Source organism: Ochotona princeps, chromosome X (genome assembly GCF_030435755.1).
Source record: "Ochotona princeps isolate mOchPri1 chromosome X, mOchPri1.hap1, whole genome shotgun sequence".
NCBI classification, from domain to species: domain Eukaryota; kingdom Metazoa; phylum Chordata; class Mammalia; order Lagomorpha; family Ochotonidae; genus Ochotona; species Ochotona princeps.
The window spans coordinates 26,871,913-26,893,659 of NC_080865.1; the positions used below are offsets into that span (position 1 = coordinate 26,871,913).

Here is a 21,747-nt window from a genome sequence, read left to right on the forward strand (position 1 = left end):
TTTCCCATGACATTTTTGAAGTCCCCACCCCTATATGACACCAGGAATCAGGACCTTCCGTGGAAGCGAATCTTTGAAAAGTTTTCTCTTTGCTCCCCAGTTCTGTGATGCCTAACACCTCAAGGCCCTCTGTTTGAGATCAAGGGAAATGAGTAAAAGAAAGGGCAGACATTTTCTCTGTTGGCCAAGAGTGTAAAGTGCTTTCTGGATATTTTTGCTAGGAGGGGGGGGTGTACAGAATTGAAATCAGCCGATCTGTGTTTACAGCTCTGTGTGGGGTACACACCAACCTACAAGAGAGCAAGCAAGCAAGAAAGAAACAGCTTGCAATTGATTCTCCGCTGTGCGTGATTGTCAACAACAGCATTTTCTATTTGTACTATTTAAAAGATAGTGCTGGTGGTCTCTTCGTTTCTCAGAAAAGGGAAATTTTACACCTGTTAGATTATAGTCTTGGAACTATTTATTAGGGGGAACGTACCATGACAGATAACACCAACTCTCTATTATCCATGAAAAGAAATAAGTAAAAATCACTCCCAGGTCTAAATTTCACTTGAACTGTGGGTTTCAATCTCTTTTCTTTCCAGCCCTTGTGAGCTTCTCTAAGCAAAATACGCTGGTTTTAATTTCTTGTTAGTCCTTTGAGAGCCCTGAACCTAGGGGAGTAATGAACAATGAAATAGTCCCAACAGCAGTAATGAGAGAACTGAGGAAGGAGAATGAGGCCTGGACAAATAAGGGAGGAAAAAGATCCATCAACGCCCCCCACCCCGAGAATGAAAAATGAAGTGCCATTTGCCAAAATCATAGTACCTTCTACACTCCCACCACCAAAGCGCAAGCCTCTGCTTCCGGAAACATTGACTAAGCTGTTCCCTGGTGCCAGGAACTGTGCTGAGATGGAGAAGTTTGCAGTGGGAGAGAGCATGAGGCGCTGACCAGAAGCGTGCCATGCAAAATCCTGGGCGATTGTGAGAAATCTACCATTTCCCACTAGGAAAAAAAAAAACCAAAAGTTTGAGCTATTCAGATCTCACTGAATCTTCGATCAAAAAACAAAAAAACAAAAAACAAAACCCTGCGTTCTGTGTTTTTGCATCTGAGTAGATTCATTTGCTCTGCCTCGACTTCCACCCGCACCTGCTACCAAGGTCATTGGAGAGGGGCTGTCCGAGATCTCTGCCACCTCAATCTGTGACCCTGGGCACCTCTCTACCCACAGGCCGCCTCCCCACTCGCGCCCTCTCGTGGGCGCCCTGATCCAGCCTCCCCATTCATTGATGCCATCAGGGTCATCCAAGATGGGTCTTGGTTTGATTGTTTTGGTTCCCAAGATCCAGGAGGCCACAAGGTCTTAGCTGCAGCCGCAACACCCTCAGCAAAACAGGGTGTCCTGCACTCCCCCAGCCGTGGGGTGAGGACACCTCTGTCCCTCCCTCTGGGGAAACCGGGCCGCCTCAGGGGGCCCTCCAGCTCTGTCTGGATGGCCATAGGAAGCCCCTAGGTCATGCGTGTCCCAGCTCTCCGCCACCATAGCCCTCCTAACCTCAGTTTAGGAGCCGACTCTTCACTCTCAAAGCGGCTGGGTGTCCTCCACCAAAATGCCAGGTGGGCTGGTGACTCGGGGGCAGCTGGGCGCGGCCTGGGAAGGCCGGAGCTGGCCAGGTTTGGAGGAGCAGCGCACAGAGCGCTGAGGGGGAAAGCCCTGTGCTTGGTTACTCTTGTGCTTTCTGATCGGGCAAATGATTTGCGGCAGGAAACGCGCTCACTCCCTCTAACCCAGCAGCATCGTGCTGTCCAGTCCAGAGCCGGCTTCCCCCTCGGTCGCTGCCTTTTTTTTTTTTTTTTAAACGTGCAGGTTATTTTGCGACGATGAAGGGAACAGAACGAAGGGAACAGAACGCTGAGCAGCCCAGCAGCATCTCCCCTCCTCCCTTGCACACAAAGCAACTCTTAATTAAACACGGGGCCACCCACGCCTCCCTTCCCACAGGACTGCTTCCATCTGCTCCTCGCCACCCCACTCCACCCTGAAATACCCGCCTGGGAAGGGCAAGGAAAGCCTCGCTTAAACTTCCCAATTAGCAAGACACATCAGGGAGAGCTACTTGCGCTCCTATTTGGGGGCTCTTCCTCTCCAGGCCGCACACTTAGTAGACGTTTTGTTGGCCTTAGGCTGATTTGGAAACCCTACCGATGGGAAGGCAAGAGGTGGCAGTCAACACAGCACTTGAAAACCACGTTGTGCGTGAGTTAGGACGGACACGGTGCCAAAGCACTGATCACTGCTGGGAATTGGTTTTCCTTTTGTTAAAGCTTCTGGGGGACTTTGGAACAGAGGTTCCAGGAGCTGCAAGGAATCTGGAGTCCTTTCCAGGTTGAGCAAGTCACTGGGCGGGTGGCTGGACAAAAACAGTGACTTTGGTTTTCCTCAGTTTCTGGCCAGAGCAAGAGGGAGTAGGTGATTTGGGAGCCTTGGAGGGAAGTGGATTCCAGAATTTTCTGATACAGTCGCTTCTAGCTGGGGGATGGGGAGCTCTGGGGAAAAGCTGCAGGGCAGCGACCAAGGTCTCTTCAGAAGAAAGCTGTGGAGGGGTCATCAAGCCACAGTTGGGGCATCCTACAGTTAGAAGGTGGGAGACTTTATCGAGTTTAAGAATGGAAAATCCTAAAACTGAAAATCGCAAAATCTGAGCACAGGGAATCTATAATCAAAGAACGGGGTACACTCTGAAGGTGGGAGGGTATCCGAGAGCCATACACTGGGGGATAGCAAAGACATGGACACCAAATCGGTCTCTGAAAGGACTGTCCTGGGATGCTGGCGCTGGAGGACGCAGGCCAGGGGGCCTCCGGAACGGCTTCGGAGGCAGCACAGTCGGGACTTCCGACTCGGGTTCTGCACGCTTGTCTCAGCCCCACCTCCAATTCTGTACTTCTAGGTCCCCTGTTTCCTGAGGTTCGCCTGCAAGAATCCACCCCGCAATTATCTCCCTTCACGCGCGCATTGGGGGACGGTACCCACGAACGCGCTGGAGAAGAAAGGTACAGATGGGTCTTTTATTGAACACTTGAAAATGTTTCCAAGGCTTTTGTTTTCTTTCCCCATTCATTACTGCCGGATCCCTCGAATCTGCCAACTTTAGTGCCCAGAGGCTTAGGCGACAGGGCCGGGCTCGCGCAGAGCCCCCGCTAGGGGGCGCGCTCTGGCCGTGGCGCCGAGCCCGCGCAGGGCGCTGCGGGGAAGCCCGGGTCGCCCGGCCTGGGGATGGCAGCCCGCCTGGGGTCGCGCCGCTCCCCTCCCTACTCCCAGCGCGCCCCGTCCCCCTCCCGGACTCCCCCGGAGCAGCAGCTACCAAGTCAAGGCTGCACAGGGGGCGCCTTGACCCCCGAGGCAGCCGGAGGCCCAGCGTCAGGCGGGAGAAAAGAAAGCAGATGGTGCTGGTGTCAGGACATGGAGAAGTTCTCCCTGTGGGGTCTGCAAACCTAGCGGGATGGGTGCGGCGGGGGGGGGGGTGGAGGGGCGTCGCTGAGGCACTCGAGGTGTCGGGCCAAAGCCCGACCACTAGTTTCTCTCCCCTGGGAGGGGCCAACCCCTCGCCCCCAGTCTGAGTCTCATCCAGCTTTGTGCCAGGAGCGGGGGGGGGGGGGGGGGAGTGTTAAGAAAGCTTCAGTGGCCGCCTGGAGGGACCGGATGAGGGGCGGCTGGGGAATGGGGGAGAGAATCTTTTCTCCCTAGCTTTTTTTCTGGCTCCGTCTCCGGCTCCCTCCCCCCACCCCCGCACTGACAGTGACACAAAGTGGCGGAGTTTGCAAATAAGGAAAACTGTACCAGAGCAACCGCCACAGCCACACATCCAGATCCGAACACTGGGGACTCAGCCCGTGGTCCTCAGGACGCTGCCCCATAAGCCACTTCCCAACACACCGCTCTGACAGCCCAGCCCCGCTGGGGGGAACCCACCTCTAGGGCGAAGGGCCGCAGCGGAAAGAGAAGCAGTAGGCAACTGGAGGAAAGCTGCCCAGGAGATGCATGTGCTCAGGTCCCCACGGGCCCTGGCACGGGCTGCTCCGTGGCACATCCAACAACAAACACCCTCCATTGCCCGAGCCCCCCAATCTGGGGGGAACTCAGAGAGGTAGAAAGGGGAGGGCGGCCAGGGGCCTGGGAAGGCAAGGCACAGGTTCTCGGCAGGCGGATTACCGCACATTTTCTCCTTTCAGATTTCCACACCCTCAGTAGGTAAGACTGAAAGCACCCTTGGAGCAGGTGAACCTTTGCTGCTTGGAGTTGTGGGGGGGGCAGGGGGCCGCAAATCTTTGTGTTGGTGGCTCTTCCCCGCGCCGGCTGTCAATCGCCAGGCTCGTTATCCTCACACGCCTTCAGTTTGTTTGCCTGATCTCAGCAAGGTTTTCTTCCACAAGTAGAACTATAATTGCTATAATTCTACTGTATCATTTGGATCATTGCAGTATTGTTGTTTTCTCTCCCTCTTTCTCTCCTCCTAACACTGCAGTAACGCGCTCCAGTGTTAAATTAGCAGGTTGCGGAAGACCATAAATGAATGAAAGTTTGTTAAAAAAAATAAATAAATAAAATAGCGAAATGACTTGGCAAAGGGGATAACGCATCACAGAGCATCCTTGCGTGTAATCAGAACTTATTGTCTTCCCTTCCAATGGCGTCCAAATTGGTCGCCAAACTCCAATGAAGTTTATTTCTATTGTTTAAATATATGTTTTGAAGAGGTTGAACATAATTCAAGGGGACCTGAGCCATCCGGTGTGACTGAAAACCCATTACAGCTTTATTTATCTATGTGTATATTTCACAATAAATTAAAACATCTCAAATGAAAAGTGTGTGAGGTTAACTCGCCTCCAAACATCCCCCCCCGCATAATGACATCCAACTGCCACCCCCTTATCCCACATTTCTTGCAAATATAATTTCAAAACCACAATGTGGAATTAGCTCTCATCACAGAAATGAAAAACTTTCTTCCTTGCACTTCTTCTAGATAATTTTACTTCCAGTTTTGGGGACCAGCCCCATTTCTCACCACAAACAACAGTTTTAAACATTTTTGACCCTCACGTCCACTCATCATTGTCCTTTTTATTTTAGTGACGCATTTCAAGAGCAGATGAACCCCCCAGCCATTGTTTCCCAAGTGGTCCTAGCAAGGAACCCCAATAGCTGAAGGCCCCAAAGATTAGAAGAGACAAAAGTTGCAAAGAACAAAGTACAAACATGAATGGTACTATCACTAAAATGCATTCGCTTTTGATTGTGAGTAAAACAAAGGGAAGAAAATGAAGTGCCGAGAGGTGTCATCTTGCTGTCCGCGCACGTTAACCTCTATGGTCTCCATAGCCCTGCAGCCCAAGTCCTAAAGGTCTACTTACTCAATGCACCATCAAACTCTTCCCAGCTGTTAGAGGAATCCTTTGATTTTCTAAAATGGCATACAGGAAACACACATGCGCGTGCACACACACACACACACACACACACGTCTGGATCTTGTATTCTGACTAGCCACTGTGGACATGCCAGCAAGCTGCCTTCCTATTCAATACCATACAAAAGTTTTCTGTATTTTTAAAAAACTGTATTCTCCAGGAAAGAGGCAAGGGTCATTTGTAGAGTTTCCAGTTGGGTACCGAATGGTGACAAAGATGATCTCTAGGCTGCTGGGCATACAGGGAGCTGGGTCAGGCCCTCCTCCACGAAGTGAATGGGCTTGCCTTCCACTAGCATCTTCACTTGGGGAACTTAATTAGAAAAGACGCTAAATAAATAAAACAAAACAGCACAACAAGTAAAGCAAGGGTTTCCACGGAGGTCTCCCAAACGAATGCTTTAGATTCCATCAGTAGAATTAAGATTTAATTCCAAGGATCATTAAGTCAGAATCAGAAGTTCTAAACTAACCTTCCCTTTTACAGTGGGTGATTAAAATTAGAATACACCCCAGCAGAAAGTCCGATTTCTTTTAAAAGCAGAACAGCTGCAGGAGGGGGTGGTGGGGGATGGAGGAGAAGAACTCTTCCACCAAGATTTGAAGCCTCATCGGACTCTCAGAAACGAGCTATGCATTTGTGTCTCATTTTTGCTTAACACAAGCTTTCTTGGATTCCTTTTCAGCCCACTCCCTGCGCGCGTGGAGACGGCTCTGAAGGCACGGAGCCACCGACAGCCAGGTCTTGTGGATTTCCGACGCCAGGCCCTATGGGGAGGGAAAGTGGTTCCAGCTCTGTCTCCCAGCAGCCGCAGGGATGCCCGCCAGGGTCAGGGCTAGGCTAACGAAGATTCTTAAGGCTGTTGGTTGCTATCAGAGAGCTTTGCACTCTGGGACCAGGTGAGGGAAGAGGGAGAGAATACATAGTTTCCATCTAAATGGAGCAAAATAAAAATACCAAACTGTTGGGGAGGATCCAGACAAGAGAAAGGCAGGCAAAGGCAGGAGACCAGGCCAGGTTGCTGGGAGCCTCCGCCGAGGGCTGAAAAGAATCTCAAATGTCAGCGAGAGCAGAGTTCTCCTCTGCCTTCCCCATCCGCATCATTCAACGGGGAAGACGGGTGAAAAACTAAGAAGCAGAGACAGTTAGAGACGGTGAGGGATGCAGAGAGAAATCTTGTTCTTTTGCTTTTAACAGCAGCAGTAGTATGGGCATCAGTAGTCGCAACGTTGCTGTGCCTTTTCTCAACCCTTCACCCCCGTCAAGTTTTGCCTAGAACAGCCCTGCCAAACCGCCGAGATCTCCCACCCAGCCACTAGCACCCAAAAGCTAGGTAGCTGTTTACGGTTGGGCGAAGCAGTGAATCACTTATGCATCCTTGTATTTTTAAATACTGACTGTAAGTGATTCAAATGTAATCCTTTGTAAAAACGCTTTTCTCTTTGACACATTGAAGGGGTTGAGAGAGGAAAACCCGGCGTGGATTCCCTTCCCGACCCCTCTCCCACCCACCTTTCTCACCCCACGCCGGCCTCGAGCCCCTGATGCTCCCTCGCGCCTCGCTGGCAGGCAAGCTGGGAGGATGTCCTTGGCCGCGTCTCGCTCGGGATCAGCCCGGCTCCACCAGGAGCGGGGGGCTTGGCTGGCAGCCTGGGCAGGCAGCAAGCTGTTGGGGAGGAACGCGCTCTCTCACCTTCGCTAATGAGAGCCGGGGTCAGGAGACTTGGAAATTTTAGGCGCTTAGATCGAATTGAAGCCGAGTTCGGATTCCTTCCCCTGCTGGGAGCTCAGAGCCCTCCGAGGCCCGATTCGAGGACGAGCAGCCTCGAGTGTGGGAAGAAAAGGCAGAAGGGTTGGGGGGTAAGGGGGGAGCCCCCGGACCTCGCTCAGGCGCCCCCTCCTCGCAGCTGACACTTGCCAACGCCTTTTCCGCCCTGCAGGTGCTCTGGAGAAGGTCGGGCGCCTTTGGTGGAGCCGGGGCTCTGGGGGCTTTATCCCATTCCTGAGTTTCCAACTGAGACAAGAACATCTGGGGGATGCTACTACTCAGAAAGCAACGGCCGTTGGACCACTAAGGAAACCCGAAACTAAAGGCGCACACACACAGCGTTGCCCAGAGGGCACCTGTTCGCAGGCGCCTGTCACCCTGGCACCTCGGGGGTCCATCTGGCCTAGGGGCAGGCGACGGCACGCTGCCCAGAGAGGACAATATCCTCTTTGCAAGTGCCAAAGCGGTGAGAATGAGAATCACAAGGCTTCACCTCCAGGGAACGGCTGGGAGAAGGGGCACGCCACACCCCAGCGGCACCCTCGAAATCGCCCCGCATTTGCCAGAGCGGCAGGTCAACACAAAAGGGTTAAAGGAGGAGCCTTTAGGAAGATGAGGGCAAAGTTGGAAAGTTGTTAGTGAGTGAATCAGAGAGTGTGAGAGAGTGAGAGCGAGCCAGAGAGAGAGAGAGAGAGAGAGAGAGAGAGAGAGAGAGAGAGAGAATTGACTGTGCTGCGTGCTGCACCCCTTTCCCGCCAGCCTCTCCGGAATCCAGTCCCGGCTTTGCGCTTCACCCGCAGCCCGACGCAGCCCGGCCTCTGGCGAGAGCCTATCAGAAAGCGCCTCTCAGCACGTGGAGGAGAGAGACTCCAGAGCTCCGCGCCCTCTGCTCACTACACTTGTTACCGCTTGTCCTGAGCGCGGAGAGGGCGAGCTCCGGCCGCGGGCAGGACGGGAGCCGGGAGCCGGCAACCGAGGCAGGCAGAGAGGCACAAAGATCGCAATAAGATCCGTTATAACCAGCCATCTAGCCCCACCCACAACACACACCCATCCATCCCACCTGCCTGGAGAGGCAGCCAGCGGTCCGCTCTCTGCGCCCAGGGGGTTAAAAAAAAAAAAAAGCAAGAAAGAAAAAAGAAAAAGCCCCAACCATGAGCAATCAGTACCAGGAGGAGGGCTGCCCCGAGAGGCCCGAGTGCAAAAGTAAATCTCCAACTTTGCTCTCCTCCTACTGCATCGACAGCATCCTGGGCCGGAGGAGCCCGTGCAAGATGCGGCTGCTGGGAAGCGCACCGAGCCTGCCCGCCCCGCTGGCCAGCCGCGCCGACCAAGAAAAGGTCCTGCAAGGTAAGGCTGTGCCGCCGCCGTGGCACCTGCAAAGGGCTCTGGGCACTGCTTCGGATGTTTGGTATCAGGGGGTCAGGGGTCTGGGCTTGTCAAGTTGGAGAGGAAGGAAGAAGAGGCCACAAACTCTTAGGCCTGATGCCTCAAAGAGTGAGCAACACGCCGCCGCGGGCTGGCCCTGCTTTGGGGGCCCTTAGGTTCTCTGCGCTGGTGGCAGGCTGGTTTCAATGTAGCCTGTGGTTGCACTGGGTGTGTTCTGAAAAGGGCCAGCAAGCCAGAAACAGACGAATGCCCTTGCAGACCCTTGTGAGGAAAACTTGGTGAAGCCGAGAAACTCAAAAGCTCTTGGAGATGTTTCTCCAGGCAGGGTGGCCTGGTCCCTTCCTCTTTGGAAGATGTGCGGTCTTCTTTTTCTTTAAAAAAAAGAAAGTTGTAGCTTACTGATTACCAAGGTTTGCAAAAATAAAATCTCTCCACGAGCTTCCCGCAATGCTCCGTATTGTATATGATGGGGACGCAGTGTGTGGCTTCTGGGTACTTTTTTTTTCCTGCTGTACTATTTTTTTTAAGAGTTGAGCAGTCAGAGGTTTCAAATGCTTTGTTTTCTGAAACGAAAGATTCATTCAGGCAACTGTTTTGCCCCGAACCTGTTACGCTCAGGTTTCCCCTAGGTGCGGAGGTGTGGCAGGAAAAAACTGTTGGTTTCTTTTAAATTCTGAACACCAGCGGGCCGGCGGCGGCGGCGGCGGCACCACTTGCAAAACAGGAGGCGGCCGGCGCGGAACAGGGCTGTTTAAAATAAACCAGAGTCTTCTCCTTTCCTTGTTTTAGCCTGCAATGGCACCTGTGCCAGGCGCTAGCCCAAGGAAAGGACGGCCTGTGCCTGGCGCACCTCACTTCTGTCCCCAGCCCAGGCCTTCCCGGAGGGCAGTTGGCCAGGGAGCGCAGTTTGGTGCCGGGAGTCTTTATCCTTCCCGCTGCAGGCTACTGGGGCGCGGCCGTCAGAGCTCAGGGCTACAGGGCTGCCCTCCCGCACACCCTCAGGGGACGCCTGCAGGGTAGTGCCCCTCTTGCCAGCCTTGCCCGGTGGCAGAGCAACGGGCAGAGGCCGTGCATAAAGTTTTCAGGGTGGGCAAGATGATCTTGGTTTTCGAAGTTGTTTGACGCTTTTGGAGGCTCCCTTGACTCGAAATGGGAAGCCAAAAAAGGAGCAGAGTGGGCAGGGGTGGGGGAGCGGCAAAAGAAGAACAAGCGAGAGGGGAGGTAAAGCAAGCTAGAAGAGAAAGGAAGGAAAGGGGAGAGGAGAGAGCTGGGGATAGGGGAGAAGGTGAGAGAGGAAGAGAATATTCAAGGGACTAGGTAGCAGAAGCAAGGGGACTAGGTAGCAGAAGTAAAGGAGGAAAGAAAAGTGAGAGCCGGGAAAGAACAAGGGGGAAGGAGACAGAATAAAAAGAGGGGGGAAAGCAAAGGAAAGAAGGAGAGAAGGTTGTAAAAAGAAAACAAAGAGCAGGAAAAGCGGGGAAGGCAGTCAGGGGAAGTCTAGTGGCTCCGGGGCAGTGCGCTCCCGGGCCTAGGTGCCGAAGGAACCGCGGCGGGCTGGCTCCGAACAGCAGCTTGGGCGGGGGATGCCTGCGCCGCCCAGCGCGCTGACCGCTCTTCCTTGCCCGCAGGCTCCCCTAAGGGCAGCAGCGCCCCGTTCGAGGCTGAGCTGCACCTGCCGCCCAAGCTGCGGCGCCTGTACGGTCCCGGCGGGGGCCGCCTCCTCCAGGGCGCCGCGGCAGCAGCGGCGGCGGCGGCGGCGGCAGCAGCAGCTGCGGCTACAGCCGGCGCGGGGCCCCGGGGGGAGGCGCCGCCGCCGCCGCCGCCGCCGCCAACCTCGCGGCCCGGGGAGCGGCCGGACGGGGCCGGGGCTGCGGTGGCCTCCGCCGCCTGGGACACGCTCAAGATCAGCCAGGCGCCGCAGGTGAGCATCAGCCGCAGCAAGTCGTACCGCGAGAACGGGGCGCCCTTCGTGCCGCCGCCGCCCGCGCTGGACGAGCTCGGTGGCCCGGGGGGCGTCGCGCACCCGGACGAGCGCCTCGGCGCAGCCGGCGGACCCGGCAGCGGCCCAGCGGCCAGTGGCGGCACGGGTGCCGAGGACGAAGAGGAGGAGTTGCTAGAGGAGGATGAGGATGAGGACGAGGAAGAGGAGCTGCTGGAGGACGACGAGGAGGAGTTGCTGGAGGACGATGCCCGCACGCTGCTCAAGGAACCCCGGCGCTGCGCTGTGGCCGCCACCGGGTCAGTGGCCGCCGCAGCCGCCGCAGCCGCTGCAGCCGCCGTGGCCACCGAGGGCGGCGAACTGTCGCCCAAGGAAGAGCTGCTGCTGCACCCGGAGGACACCGAGGGCAAGGACGGCGAGGACAGCGTGTGCCTGTCTGCGGGCAGCGACTCAGAGGAGGGGCTGCTGAAGCGCAAGCAGAGGCGCTATCGCACCACGTTCACCAGCTACCAGCTGGAGGAACTGGAGCGGGCCTTCCAGAAGACGCACTACCCGGACGTCTTCACCAGGTATGGGCGAGCACAAGGTGGGCATGATGGCAGCGGTGGGGGCGGGGAAGGGTGCGGGTGAGCCCCAGAGAAGGATGCTGGGTGGGCAGCCCCCCCCCTCGCCTTGGGGGAGACACTTCTCTCTCAGACTGGAGCCAGGCGCACCGTTCCAATACTCTCAACTTTAAGCACTCCAGACTACCCTCTGCCATCACGGACCCTCCAAAAGTTTTAAATTTAGGCTGGCTGGGCTGGTTTCTTTTCTTTGCAGAATCATTCCTGCTTAATAATTCCCAATGCCAAGTTTTAGTTAGGAAGAGACTAAAACCCAGCCTCTCCATAGAGCACCGGAACACACCACCTTGGAAGCAGTGCACCCCCGCGTGCGCACGCTCAGCGCTGGGGTGCCGCAGGCCAGCCAGGTCCCGGGCAAGAGGCAGAGAGCGCTGCCATGGTAGCGCGGCCACAGCAAAGCTGGGGCTGTTTTAGGTTGCTGTGTTGTGCGCTGGCCACCCCTATCTGGTGCCCCAGGAGCCTGGTGGGTATTGGGTACGCTGTTCCCAGCTGAGAAGGGGCCCGTGCCTGTCTTTTAAGAGATTGTAGTTTTGTTGTTGGAGAGTTCCTGAGATAGCCCAAGCAAATCGAAACTCAACACGGTTTGTGTCCACACACCTGAGGGGAGCCAGCCAGAAGCGTCCCTTCTTCTCTGTACACACCCCCCACACCGCGTCAACGGACACACACACACACACACCACGTGCACAGAGCCTATCGCGTGTCTAACGGAAGTCGATTTCCGATGGCACAGTGATTCCTGAGAGCCCGGCAGGCAGTGGGTGAAGCAGTTGGGGGGTATTTTCTGTTGGCATCAGGGTCCAGGTCTGTTGCTTGCTACGCCTGGTCACCCTCCACTTTCCACCTGCGGGATGACTGGCCCCTGTAGGCTGTGGTTTATTTAAGCACCTGGAGGGTCTTCTCTCACCCCAAGGCCAAGGCCTTGGCTCAGGTGAGGAGCTGGGGTTAGGGAAGACCTATCCCAGAGAGAAAAGCCTTGTGTGTGTGTCTGGCTCGGCTGGTCTGTCAAGCGCCAGCAGCGCCTTCGCAGGAGACGTGTGCAGCTTTTCAATGCGCATTTTGGAAGGGGGAAAGCTGCCTAACCCTTTGAACCCAAGCAGAAATGGCTGCTTGGGCTCAGCAGGCCTGAACCAACTCCAAAATGGACTGGCTTCGGCAACTGTCAAACTCTCTCCTGGCCAGAAACGCAGAATGGATTTGATGTGGAGTGTCACCTCTTAAACTTGGTGGTTGTGCCTCAGGTGACCCAGTGCATCCTTATCTTCGACAAAGGAGCAGATTATGCAAATTGGTTTGCATCATCAAATAACTAGCTGGCCGGCCAACTTTCAGCGTTTCCCATACAAGTGTGTTTCAAAAAAAGAGCCTGAGTTGGTGTCAGTTGGCATCCCCCATAGGCCTTTTTTTTTCAGCCTGGGGCAGGGGGAAGCAGAGTGTGAGGAGGGGTTACCCTACACACACACCCCTTCTGCCCTCGCCACCCCCCCCCCCCAGTGTAGCCCCTTGGCTCCAGAGAGTAGCCGGCTGGGGAGTGCAGCTTGGGCTGTCTGGAATGGAGGACGTGGCTTGCAATGGCCAGCGCTCGCTCTGTGAAGCAGTTTGCTGCTGGTGCATTCCTGCGTGGCCTGGCGGTCTGCCACAGCACAGAGCCGGGTCCCAGGCTAGGGCAGCCCCCACTCTTTCTCATCAACAAGGTAGAGCCGATTATTCTCTGCGCGCTCATATTTTCGGTAAACAGGTCGTAAGCCGTTTTTACAGCATCTTAATGGTTTCCTATTTGCCTTAATTGTTGCAGTAATAACTCCAATGACGGGGTAGGGTTTCAGCTAAATTGACTTCCCCTGAGATGGGCAGGGTTGGTAGTGGGCACTGGAGTCAGGAGGTGCGCAGAATTTTGTTTAATCGAAAAATTACCCCACTGAACTCTTAACAAGCTTAACGTATCTCCAGAGGCTAATGCGGGCTGTGACCTAAGGGGCTGAGGGGGGGAGGGGATGGGGCAAACAGGGGCGAGAGGAAGAAGGGAAAGGCATGGAGCTGGACAGAGGAGGGAGAAATTTTTAGCAAGAAAAAGGCACGGTGAAGCCAACAGGCTGGGGATTTTTTTGTTTTGTTTTGTTTTGTTTTGGTTCAGTGCTGCGCTGTCCACTACCTCCGAGGAGGAAAGGGGGCAGCAGCGCTGTGGGCATCTCGTGTCTTGCTCTTAGTTGAGAATGAGCAAGAACCCAAGCGCACAGGTTTGTAGACCCAGTCCTCGCTGGCCACACCTGAATACAGAATGGCACGCCCTGTTGCTGTAGGATGTGGTTCTCAAACTCATAGTGGGTAACCGCCCCCCCCCCACGCGCCCAGGGGCTGCGGAGGCCCCTCCCTGTTCATAGGCTTGGGAACAAGCACTGGGCCTGTGGATGGGGGAACTGGGTGGCAGCCCCGACGGAGGGCAAGTGCCTGACAGGGGGCTGCTGGGGCCCACAGTGACATCTCTCTGTGTTGCTTTTTCTTAGGGAGGAACTGGCCATGAGGCTGGACTTGACGGAGGCCCGAGTCCAGGTGAGCTGCACCGAGGGGGGATGGTGCCGGCCAGGTGGGGTGGGTGTCTGTGGGGAGGGGCAGGAGGGATGGATTGATGGATGTGGGAGATGGAGACTCTGCCCCCTCCGTGAAATTGAAACAGAAAATCAGAAAAGTAGACCCAAGCACCCCCCCCCACACACACACACAGAGATATTTAAAATGTAGGAAGAGAGTGGTTCTGGATTTGGGAATCTGAGGAAAGAGTCAGGAAGCAGCCCAAGAGTTTTGGGGGTCCTTGAGACTCATGTGTAAGAACCCCCCAGTCCTAAGGTCCCTGTAGGAAACAAACCACTGACCGGCTTTTCCTGATTGAAATAATAGGATGGAGCATGGATTTGGTTGTTAGACAAATCCGCTCAGCTCCAAGCAGGTATTTGGCTGCGATTAAGTCTCCAATCGGGCTTCATAAAAGCCCACTTAGTGCTAGAACAAACAGGGCCATTTGAAGGCAAAATGCTGTTTGATTTCCCCTCCCGCCCCGCACAAGGAGCTGGCTAATGCTATTTGATTTCCCATTTTTTATAGCAATGAGCCCACATTGATCTAATAGGGAGTGAGTGCAATGCTATTAAAGGTGTTTGCAGCCCCATACCAGAGTGCATTTCCGAACCCAGGCCTCATAACCTGAGAGACGATCAACACCGGGCAGCCCCGAGGGCCAACAGAAAACAGATGTCCCCGGGCGAGGGACTGAGCGAATCACTTTACAGTCAAAATCAGGCACTGATAAAGCACAATAAATTCCATATGGCTCATTTACTACACAACAGCTTCTTGCATTAGAGGGTAATGATGAGGCTTGTCCCCTCCTTTCTGTTGACACATTTCTCCATTGTCAAACAGACATGTGACAGCAACTCCACATTTTCAGCTCAAGGGAACAAGTCGTGGGAAAGTTAAATAACTTTTTAAAAGAAAGAGAGCGCTCCCTCCCCTTCTCCTCTCCCTCTATTCACTGGAGAAGATGTAATTAAGTGAATATGAATTATTAGAGTCCTTTCGTTTACCTTTGGGGGGCCTCAGAGGTATTAATTCAATAATGAGGAATTGCAGGGGGACATCTTGATAATTGCAGTTGAGCCAAGAGGGGGATCTGTCTGTAAAAAGCTTGCACGTTCTTTAAAGGCGTTCCTCCCCCACTGCCCCCAGTTCCCCTCCTTGGCTCCTTTCACTGCGATCAAGGAGTGCCGGATATTCGCGTCTAGACAGATACACAAAAGCTGCCCACCCAGCCCGGTCCACCATCCAGAGCCCAGCTTTGCCAGGCTTCACCATCTCCAGCAGGGCTGCCATCATGTGCGCAGGTCCCCTGTCTGAAAGCTGGGGGACATCCCGGATGGATCGGCTTCCCCTTAGGTCATTGAGTGATGGGGAGTTTGGGTTTTTCTTGCCCTGAGTGGTTTCCCAGAAGCCAAACCCAGCTGAGTGGGAGTACCAGTCCCAGCTGCCAGCAGTCAGTAGAGGTGTGTGCCAGGTCAGCCCCCTGGGATCCTCTGGATCACACTGGGGTGCAACCCTGGGTTGCCCTAGAGCGCATTCTGAATCTCTCGACTTGCCTGCAGTTATCCCCCCACCTGTCCTAAAAATACAGTTGTCTTCGGAGAAACGGAGAATGTCGCCTCTGCTGTGGGTGTTATGAGCAGGTCACAGACAAATAGGTGCATGTTCCTGGGGGTTATTTTTAGATGACCGGAGCTGCCACTTTCCAGGTGAAGGTCTCTATTCAACCTGCTGCTTATTAACAATTAGGGAAATACCTGAAGCTGCAAACCTCCCCCGGTTTAGTACTATCTCATTTAAAACACCAATTTAAGCCACACCCTGCCCCCCCCAAAAGAAACGGCCTGTGATGTGTGTAGAGGCCAGCCTGCACCCTCTCATGCCCGCGTGCCCGGGGTAGGGCTGCATGGCTCACCCCGCATAGACCTGGGCCCTGCATGGACCCCTGGAATCCAAACAGATTGGGTAGCCCTATTTCATTGCCTGCCCCCTAAAATCTATGCCTGTATGCCAGTTACCCCAGCATGTCTAGCTTCCCCTTCCTCCCTCCCCAAAGGCCAGAACACCCCGCAGCACTCCCAGGTGTTCAGTAAGTATTTCTGGAAAGAAGAGATTAGAACGACCATTCTGTTTCCCTTTTCAATATAGAACAAAGATTTTGCCAGTTCTGGAGTGAATCTGAGATAGGTGACAATGGCTGATGCCCTGAAAGCAGTCACATCACCACTCTCTGGCTGCTTGTCCATTTCTGACAGGCAGGCCCCACTTGCCTCCTTTCAGTCCTTCCTCATAACCACCTTGTTAAGTTTTCTTATACCCGTTTTACAGATTAGAAAACTGAGGCTGACATGCTTTGCTTAAATCATGACAAGCGTCCGGAGTCATGAAGCAAGTAAGGGATAGTGCACACCTTTAAACCTTGGTTTCCCAGCTCTAGACACACCGACCACTGAGCACTGGGCTTAGACTTGGAGAACTGAGCCGCTTACAATCCCTACTGGTCTGGGTTTGCTTGTCCTGTGTTCCCTGATGGCTTTGAGTTTGGGCTCCATTTTACTGCTTACTCAGTTTTCCAGCGACTCCAAACGCGTAGGCCCAGGAGGGGCGAAGCGGGCACGGGCCACAGTGCTCAGAGCGAGCAAGGGCACGCAGGCCCTAGGCAAGCCGCTGCCGCGCGTCCGCTGGGGGACCGCAGCCGCACCGACCCTGGACTCTCTCCACCCTGCAGGTCTGGTTCCAGAACCGTCGGGCCAAGTGGCGCAAGCGCGAGAAGGCGGGCGCGCAGACCCACCCACCGGGGCTGCCTTTCCCCGGGCCGCTCTCGGCCACGCACCCGCTCAGCCCGTACCTAGACGCCAGTCCCTTCCCCCCGCACCACCCCGCGCTGGACTCGGCCTGGACGGCCGCCGCTGCCGCCGCCGCCGCAGCCTTCCCGAGCCTGCCTCCGCCGCCGGGCTCAGCCAGCTTGCCGCCCAGCGGGGCGCCGCTGGGCCTGAGCACTTTCCTCGGAGCCGCCGTGTTCCGGCACCCGGCCTTCATCAGCCCGGCGTTTGGCAGGTAACACGCGGCCTGCGGAGGCTGTGGGTGGTCTGTGTGTCTGTGTGTGTCACCTAGAGGCTGGGGTCAGGGAGGATGTAGACCAGCAGGCACTACACACTTCCTTTTCTTTGGCCCGACCTCAACAACTATTGCCAAAGGCAATACTCTGCAGCTCTGCCTTAAAAAAAAAAAAAAAAAAAAAAAAAAATATATATATATATATATATACATATATATATATATATATATATGCAAAAACCTAAAAGACTCCAGTCAGGAATGAAGTTTGGGACCCAATGGGGCAGCTAAGAACCACCGGGTCAACTGAGGCAGCGTCACCCGAAGGAGGCCCGGCCCGGGACGTGGCCCGAGGTGGCAAGCCTGCCCGCACGTCCTGGGCTAGGCTGAAGGGCACAACGAATTCTGTAGTGTGCGAAAGTCTTTTGTCAGGACCCCAAAGCCTGGCAGCCCAGGCACACCGCCCCGGCCCGGCGGGAAGCCTGGGAGCTGCGGGAACCTCTGGGTGCACCGAATTCTTTCTTCTTCCCTTAGACTCTGTGTTCCTTGTCACTCAAGTGACCTGCTGCCAACGATGCCCCCATATGTACAAACCCCGACCCCCAGAGCGACACAAGACAACGAAATAAAAGAAAGAGTGCATCGCAGATTATTGTAACTCCCTGTCTTTAAATGCACATCGAATGATGAATTAAAAGTCTGTGTAATCGCAGAGACAAGGAGACAAAGGCGGGATGTATTAAGTTGGAAGGTGCAGTAAATATACAACGGAATGCAGTTTCAGGAATCTCTCTTTGGGAGAAGAAATAATAGATTTACCTAACTGCACGACATTTATAAAAAACATCCTCTTACAGAAAATGGCAAAATACGACGTGAAGCAGAATTAGTTTCTTGTAATGCATCAATAAAATAAACAGCGAGTGCACTCAAGTGTAGCTAGTGACTCAGTTTACCTCCGGGTCTCACTTTATCATTTCTTTTTGGTAAAAAGATATCAAAGCCCTGTAAACCCTAACGCACCGCGGCTGCGGTGGGGGCTGCCAAAGGAGGGAAGAGTGATCCTGGCAAGAGGAGAGGGAGAGGGGAGGAGGGGGCAGCGCCCGAAGAGCCCAGTTGGGCTTTAGTCTAATCCTGAAAGTCACAAATTGGCCCCGCGGGGGCCTGGAGCCTTAGCCGTCCCGGCTGGCGGCTGGGAAACCCCAGAGAGCGCTCCCGAGGCAGGGGGAGTTGAGCCGGGTGTCGGGTGCACAGAGACGGTTCAGGCCTCCTCAGGACATCAGCGGTGCAGGGTAAAAAGGGTGTAATCCTGGCACCGCCCAGAGGCAGTACCGTTGGGGCAGCCACATTCAGAAGGCCCCAGCTTAGGGGGCTGCTCCCCGAGTTGCGCTGGGGCTGCGGCTGGGGTTAGGGAGGAGGTGTCTCGGGTCGGGACTTCTGGACTGAGACAGGCTGCTGGCGCACAGAGGCGGCGCTGGGAAGGGGTGGCGCTGCTCAGGGCGCAGGGCCGCCGGTGAGCCCAAATCAACAGGCTGCCGCCCTCCGCCTGCGCCCCGCGAGCTTGGCCCGGGAGCTGGCTGCTCCGCGACTGGAGGAGGGCGGTGTAGCCGCTGGCCGGCCAGGCGGGCAAGCCGGACTGGCTCCTCCAAGGCCCGAGTTGTGGGCCATCTAGGAGGTTCAAAGTCGGCAGCTTGGGTGTGGAACGGTCTTTAGTCCCACTTTGTTTCTTCTTTCCCTTTTCTCTCCGCTTCTGTCTGTGCCTTCCCTTCCCTCCCCTCCCTTTTTTTTTTTTTTTTTTTTGTCTCTGCCGTGTGTCAATCTCTCCTGGTAAACAGTATAAATGGTCCCTCGAACCTTAGCATATCCTACCCCACTGCCCCTTCTTAATCGAAAGCATGCAATTCAGACCGCGCGCGGGACAGCCTCGCTCTGGGAATCTTGTAGTCCGCAGGTCCCCCCTCCCTCTCGCAGCCTCCACCGCGCTCCAGCCCACTCCTCAGCCACCTCCCTGAGGCCTGGGCCTTCCGGGGAGAAGCTCCCAGGGCAGTTCCCCGAGGCCGTGACCTCGCCATTTGCTCTCCCCGCAGGCTCTTTTCGACCATGGCGCCCCTGACCAGTGCGTCGACCGCAGCCGCCCTCCTGAGACAGCCCGCACCAGCCGTGGAGGGCGCGGTGGCGTCGGGCGCACTGGCCGACCCGGCCACGGCCGCCGCAGACAGACGCGCCTCCAGCATAGCCGCGCTCAGGCTCAAGGCCAAGGAGCACGCCGCGCAGCTCACGCAGCTCAACATCCTGCCGGGCACCAGCACGGGCAAGGAGGTGTGCTAAGGCCTCTCCCCGCCCCTCGCGCCCCCGCGCGCCCAGAAAGGTCACCTCACTCAGCACCACTCAAGACCAAATGGAAACAGGACCAGCACACTCCCGAGACGGCACTGAGAGCGCGCAGCCGCCTGCGCAGCCGCCTGGACGCGAGCAAGGCAGCCCTCGGTGCAACCGGGTGTGGCACCTCCTCGGCTGGCTGTCCACCGGCTCCTACCCCTACTCCTCCTGCTGCCCCTACCCCTGCCCCGTCACCCTGCCCCAGTCCCAGTCAACCTCGCTCCAACCTGGCTCCATCCTCTCCAGTTCTTTCCTGAAAATACAGGGGGGAGCTTTCTCCACAAGACGTCTGGTATTAAAGTGAAGCATTTGAAAAGCCCAACCTTTCTTCCTCCCTACACCCCACTTAGCCTTTCTTTTTTCCTTCTTCTTCTCCTACTACGACTTTTTTTTCCCTCTAAGTAGCATTTTGGCGCTCTAAGTTCATCTCCCCAGCATGCGCCCCTGCGTGAAGCCAGGGCTGGGCAGCGAATGCGAGTCTGGAAGATAGCTAACAGTGCACTTAAGGCAAGGGACGTCTTGTTCTTCTCTTCTTTATCATATACCAACCAAGGTTTTTATATCAAACCAAAGGGAAATACTCTGCTAGAATATGGACTGTTGAAGTCACCAAACTGTGATTATTGATTCTGTACATACCATTGTTATTAAAAAAAAAAAAAGAACAGAGCTTTGTATATTTGAAATGTTATAACGCAATTGCACTCAGCGTGGTATGGTAAAAGTTTGTCCTCCTGTAGATTCTTACAGTGTTGTAGATAAGGTAGGGTTCCTAGACAAATATTTATGTACTCAAGCCCTTTATTTAACTTATTAACTGTAGAGGCTTCCGAAACCTTCAAGATAAAGGCAGTGGTACAGTACTTTTGTGTAATGTGTAATTGTTATCACTTTTCCTTGCTATCTAGTGGAGAAGTGTCACGCTCAAAATAAAAAAATATATATATATATGTTTAACAAACAGAAGTGTGAATGCTTTATGCAGGCGCTGAGGGGATGGTAGAAGTGACCCCCCCCCCCGGGGTAGGGAGTGCCACCCCCAGGCCTCTCCTGAGTTTGTCAGGCAGCACGCTTTTCTGGCAGAGACCCGCTGGTTTGAGACCGGTCTGCTAAGGGTGGGGTTTCCCAAAATGTGAAGACTTCTACGGGGTTTCCCATGCACTTCGGGGTCTCTCAGGGCCCACGGAGGTGGAGTGGGTGGTGGGTGGTGGGTGGTGGGTTGTGGGTGTTAAGAGTGTATGCTAGGCGTAGTTGCTGGTAGAGAGAAGTTTAAAGTTTGGAGTAGAGACTTGGCTTGGAAAGGGAAGGAAGTTGCTGGTGGGAAGTGCCAGGTAACATGGAAGTGTGCAGTCCCAAATGACAGCTACAAGCCCAGGCGCTGCCTTCCGAGGGGGCGGGTTCGCGCAGGGAGGAGGGTGTGTGTGTGTGTGTGTGTGTGTGTGTGTGAGAGAGAGAGAGAGAGAGAGAGAGAGAGAGAGACGCAGAAAGTGATAAAAAGGCAGCGAGAGGTAACCAGGTGGCAGATCTTAACTCGACAAATGTCATTACATCATTTATCCAGGCATTGGAAAATGTATACATTAAAAAAACAACACCAAAATAAACAACTCAGGTTTCCAGAGCAGATCCAAGCAGATCTGCAACGTTCAGTCCGCTCTGCGCACCCCTCCCCGCTGAGGGCACCGGAGCTCCCCCTCCCCCTGGGCCCTGCCAGCACCCCTCGGTTGACCGCTTGGTGGAAGCCCGCCCGCGGGGGCTGGGTCTCGCCAACGCTCCCAGGGTGATGGGAAAGGGAAGAGAAGCTTAATTAGTTTCAATTTGCAGTAATTAGCGCGCCGGACCTTTGGGGAGAGGGGCAGGCGCGGGGCGGGGGCTGGCGTTCACGGGAGCTCGGGTCTGCCACCCCGCCACTCCGCCGGCCGCTCAGTCGCCTCGCCTCGCTTACCTCTCCCGGCTGGGACCCAGGAGGGCTCCGCGCCCGGGAACGCTAGGGGCCCAACCCTGGGCACAGTGCAGGGTGGGGCAAAGGTCAGCAGCCGGCCGAGCACTGCCGGCGCCTGGGGTGGTTGGACAAGCTCGATCCACAGCTCTCAGATCGCGCATCCTCTGCGTGGCCGCCTGGCCCACACATCCCGAATCCCCGTCTGGTGAAAACTTTGAAAGGCTGGCCAGGGAGAGACTACTACTTGAGCTTCAGCCATCGAGTGGGTCACTGTCATCCAGCCCTGGCCATTGGATACCGTGGGTGGTGTCAGAATGCAGAGGCCTGCGGCGTGACGGGTGTCCTCCAATTACCATTCCCACCACGCACTCCGCACTCCGCTCCGGAGTTTAGTAGGTCCTCTGGAAGTTTCTAGGGCATTCCTTGAGGCCTGAGAGTCTCCAACCTTCAGACTCCAGAGGGTCGCCAGGAGGAAAAGCTGCTCAGGGGCAGCAGGTAGGGCTGGGCTGGGGAGTCCGGGATGGAAAGCAGTGCTAGGAAAGCGCGAGCAGGCGAAAGGAGGGCTGCTTTTTCTTTTTCCTTCTTTTCTGTGGTCAATATCAATTTT

At 55.1% G+C, this 21,747-nt stretch overlaps 1 protein-coding gene across 1 annotated transcript; it reads left to right on the forward strand.

Annotated features, from left to right (window-relative positions):
• Positions 1 to 8,163: 8,163 nt before the first annotated feature.
• Positions 8,164 to 20,130, forward strand: ARX (aristaless related homeobox). Its single transcript, XM_058658574.1, has 5 exons — positions 8,164 to 8,587; positions 10,255 to 11,134; positions 13,693 to 13,738; positions 16,491 to 16,819; positions 18,907 to 20,130. The coding sequence occupies exons 1-5, from the start codon at positions 8,392 to 8,394 to the stop codon at positions 19,145 to 19,147; spliced, it is 1,692 nt and encodes a 563-aa protein (XP_058514557.1). The 5' UTR covers positions 8,164 to 8,391; the 3' UTR covers positions 19,148 to 20,130.
• The last annotated feature ends 1,617 nt before the right edge of the window (positions 20,131 to 21,747 follow it).

What these genes read in the sequence shown, in the direction of transcription:
- ARX (XM_058658574.1), top strand. Translation starts at nt 8,392, where the DNA reads ATGAGCAATCAGTACCAGGAGGAGGGCTGCCCCGAGAGGCCCGAGTGC. An exon ending in CCAAGAAAAGGTCCTGCAAG is followed by an intron (nt 8,588 to 10,254) that starts GTAAGGCTGTGC and finishes CCTTGCCCGCAG; the next exon opens with GCTCCCCTAAGGGCAGCAGC. An exon ending in TACCCGGACGTCTTCACCAG is followed by an intron (nt 11,135 to 13,692) that starts GTATGGGCGAGC and finishes GCTTTTTCTTAG; the next exon opens with GGAGGAACTGGCCATGAGGC.